Source organism: Salvia miltiorrhiza, chromosome 7 (assembly GCF_028751815.1).
Source record: "Salvia miltiorrhiza cultivar Shanhuang (shh) chromosome 7, IMPLAD_Smil_shh, whole genome shotgun sequence".
Lineage (NCBI taxonomy): Eukaryota > Viridiplantae > Streptophyta > Magnoliopsida > Lamiales > Lamiaceae > Salvia > Salvia miltiorrhiza.
In genome coordinates, this window is record NC_080393.1 from 48910607 (window position 1) to 48914022 (window position 3416).

The window sequence follows — 3416 nt, forward strand, 5'->3', positions numbered from 1 at the left end:
GCTAATATAATTGGAAAGCATAATGTATATTATGCACTACAAAAAAAAACGCTAATAGACAACGGTCAGAATCCGTTGTCTATTACAAAATCAATTGTTGTAAATGAGAGTATTGTCTATTGATGGGCGGTCATAGACAACGGGTTCTGGATCGTTGTCTATTCTCTCATAGACAACATCTTAGCGTTTGTTGTCTATTCTGTGATAGACAACATGAGAAAACCCGTTGTCTATTCTCTCATAGACAACGACTGATCATCTGTTGTCTATTCTATTATATACAACAAGTTCTTGACCATTGTCTATTCTATATTATAGTTTTTATTTTGTATTTATATTTAAAATTTCCTGATTTTTCAATTTATATTTCAGTAAATCTAAAAACATAATATGAAAAGCTAAAAATACATAAATTAATAATAAAATTCATACATTATAATCCAACATCATTATCCCTACATTACATTAGAATCCAACATCATCATCCCTACATTACATTAGAATCCAAACATCATCATCCTACATTACATTAGAATCCAAACATCATCATCGTACTAATTGAAACATAACTGCAAACCAAGCAAGTTACACCATCTGCAATATTAAAATATTTCAAGTATCAATTTATAAAATTTATTAACCTTATATCTCAAAAATATAAAAAAATTAACTTTATATAAAACTTACCCATCATCACTCATCTGTGATTTTACATACAAATTCTACCCACTCTATCCTTACTTCATCAATTTCCTTTTTGGAGTAGCATCCTCCTGCAAACTATAAGAAAAACAAACTTGTGATCAAATATGAAATTATAGAAATTGTCTTGAAGTAAAATTTAATAAAAATTATAAATTACAATTACCAGTGTATATTATAATATACAATTATAAATTTTCTTCATACTCGTCAAATTTTCCTCCACCCGCAGAACAATTAGTCCAATTTCAACAAAACCAAAAGCCGAGAACTGCTCTACAGAATCTCAGATATCAAATAATGACCCCAAACATTTCTAACCACATTCTATAACTCCAGGAAAATAGGGGAACCTAAATAGAGATAATTTTTCTTTATATCAATAATAGAGCATATACCTCTCTCATAATCAAAATAAAATCCAGTGCACTGAGAACTCCGGTAAACCGGCTCTTTGAGAAGTCCCACAAGGGCGCCGTATATACACCCTGGAAAGAATTTGTTGGTTGAAAAGAATTGCACTAAATAAAAATACATAAGCAGAGGCAAGCAAAAGTGTGTATAATTAACATGTAAGACAAATCTCGCAGTCGCAGGGGTCAAAATAGAATCCAACATTTTGATACCATCATGGGATTATTAGTTCTTAAATAAAAAACCAATGCCAACTCTGATAATTAATAAGATAGAATTATTATCTAAAGGAAGACAGGAAAAATATCGACCTACAGATACCAAATTGTTTTACCTGCTCATGCAGAATATGAAATGCTTGCTTTACGGGTAAGTCGACGTCAAAGGCAACAATCTGCAAGCAATGTAATATATCAGGCAAAAGAACTATAGAGAGAAAATAAATACAAAGGGATTAACATTAAAATAGGCAGCAGACATCCTTACCTTTCCAGACTCAGGAAGCAATTCATAGGCCATGTGCGTCGACATAAATACAGCAAAAGAAAGAACATTAGCTGGCGGTCAATGAATCTAGTATAGTATGGTGCAAATACACAAGAACTTTGCTACAGTAGTTGAAATGGAAAAAAGAACTTTACTAAGGAGCTTGAAATTTGAGCAAACAGAAGCCAATTTCTTTAAAGTTTCATTTGGAGCTATAGCTTGAATCAAGATTGAAGGATGCCATGATAATTTATATATTACCGGAGATGGAAAACATCTGAGGTAGCTGCTCCTGGCATTTCATAGAGATAGTAGGTTACTTCATCATCGAACCCAATGATCTTCATCTTCCTGATAGGGGGGGGAGGGGGGGTTACTGAGTGCAGCTACCATAGACAAGAAAGAACCCCATTTGTACCTTTGGGCATCAGATTACAGGCAGAATGTCGATTCTATGAACCAATACAGAAAAAAATAATGCATCAAGGAATTACAGAAGACCAAATGAAAAATATAATAATAGGTAGGTTTTGCAATTTTATTAAGTTACCTTCCAAAACCATCAAAACATTCGGTCAAATGCATCTTAATGAGTTATATTCAACCCCAAGTTCCTACAGGCTACAAGGTATATAGAACTCAATCTCGATTTAATCCACAAACAAAACTCAATCACATTCACAAAATCTATAGGGAAGAGCCACTCCCAAAACCTAAGAATTTAGGGATCTAAAATTCGAAAAAAAAATTAGGGAAGGGAGTTGCCACATTACCTCGCCGTGTTGGCAACTGCTGGTGTTTTGGAGTCGCCGGACGGACCAACGGAGCCGCTGAGGCCGGAGGAGGTGAGGCGGGACGACGGGAAAGGATGGGCCGTGCTGTCGCACACTGAGGCGCGACGGGGCATAGCATACTTTTGGCTTGCCACGGAGGCTTCGAGTCAGACCGAGGCGGGGCGGTCGGAGACCGGTGGTGCGTTGGACCGGGGGAGACTGCCGGAGGCGCGTCAGACTGATGGGAGGCGAGGCGGCGGCCTGTGGGCGGGAGAATTGAACGAGAGAAAGAGAGTTAGGGTTTGGATTTTAGAGGTTTGAGAATTTAAATTAGATTAAATTAAATATATTATGGCTTTAAAAAAATTGAAAACAAACTAAAACAAATGAAAAAAATTGACTTTTAAAATAAATGATAAAAATATGAAAAAAAATGATAAAAACAAAAAAACTTGACTCTAATTTATTTAAATACTAATTTAAAAATAAACTTAATTTCTAATTTTTTTATTTTTAGAACATTTTTTTATTTGAAAATAAATATATTAGGATTTAAAAAAAATTGAAAAAAAAATTGGAAAAAAGAGAAAAAAATATTGATCATACATAAAAATTTCCCTAACGGTTGAAATAACCGTTACAAAATACGTTCATATATAACGATTTTCGTAACGGTTTGACAATCGTTATAAAAGATATAGAGAGGCCAGCGCGATTAGGTCGAAAACGAGAGACACTGTTATTCATCTTTTTAATTTTGTTTTTTCATAATTTATTTATTTTTTATGATTTTTATACCATATTAAATATTTTTTCATTAACTTAAATTTAAGATGTAGTATTAAGTATTTTTTTTATGAATTAAATTTGATGATGTTCATAAAAAAAATTAAAGAAAAAATTAGTGAAAGAAGAGAGAAAAAAAAATTAAGTATTTTCAAAACCGTTGTCTATAGTTATAATAGACAACGAAATTCATAATTGTTGTCTATGACCGCCCTAAATAGACAACGGTTTTTCCAAAACCGTTGTCTATAGTTA

General features: G+C 33.1%; 1 protein-coding gene across 6 annotated transcripts; it reads right to left on the reverse strand.

Annotated features, from left to right (window-relative positions):
* Nucleotides 1–416: 416 nt before the first annotated feature.
* On the reverse strand, nt 417–2789 carry LOC130994596 (sucrose nonfermenting 4-like protein). 6 transcript variants are annotated; one of them, XR_009091819.1, is made up of 8 exons: nt 2376–2789; nt 2153–2223; nt 1603–2054; nt 1451–1510; nt 1101–1190; nt 869–978; nt 688–780; nt 417–594 (listed from the first exon to the last, which is right to left on the reverse strand). XR_009091819.1 is itself a non-coding variant. In XM_057919646.1 (5 exons), the coding sequence occupies exons 1-4, from the start codon at nt 1645–1647 to the stop codon at nt 694–696; spliced, it is 282 nt and encodes a 93-aa protein (XP_057775629.1). In that variant the 5' UTR covers nt 1648–1953; the 3' UTR covers nt 417–594; nt 688–693. The 6 variants fall into 6 exon arrangements, 1 of the variants encoding a protein (XP_057775629.1); XR_009091817.1 differs by lacking the exon at nt 869–978 and having other exon boundaries at nt 1603–1953; nt 2021–2054; nt 2376–2760; XR_009091815.1 differs by lacking the exon at nt 869–978 and having other exon boundaries at nt 2376–2765.
* Nucleotides 2790–3416: the final 627 nt, after the last annotated feature.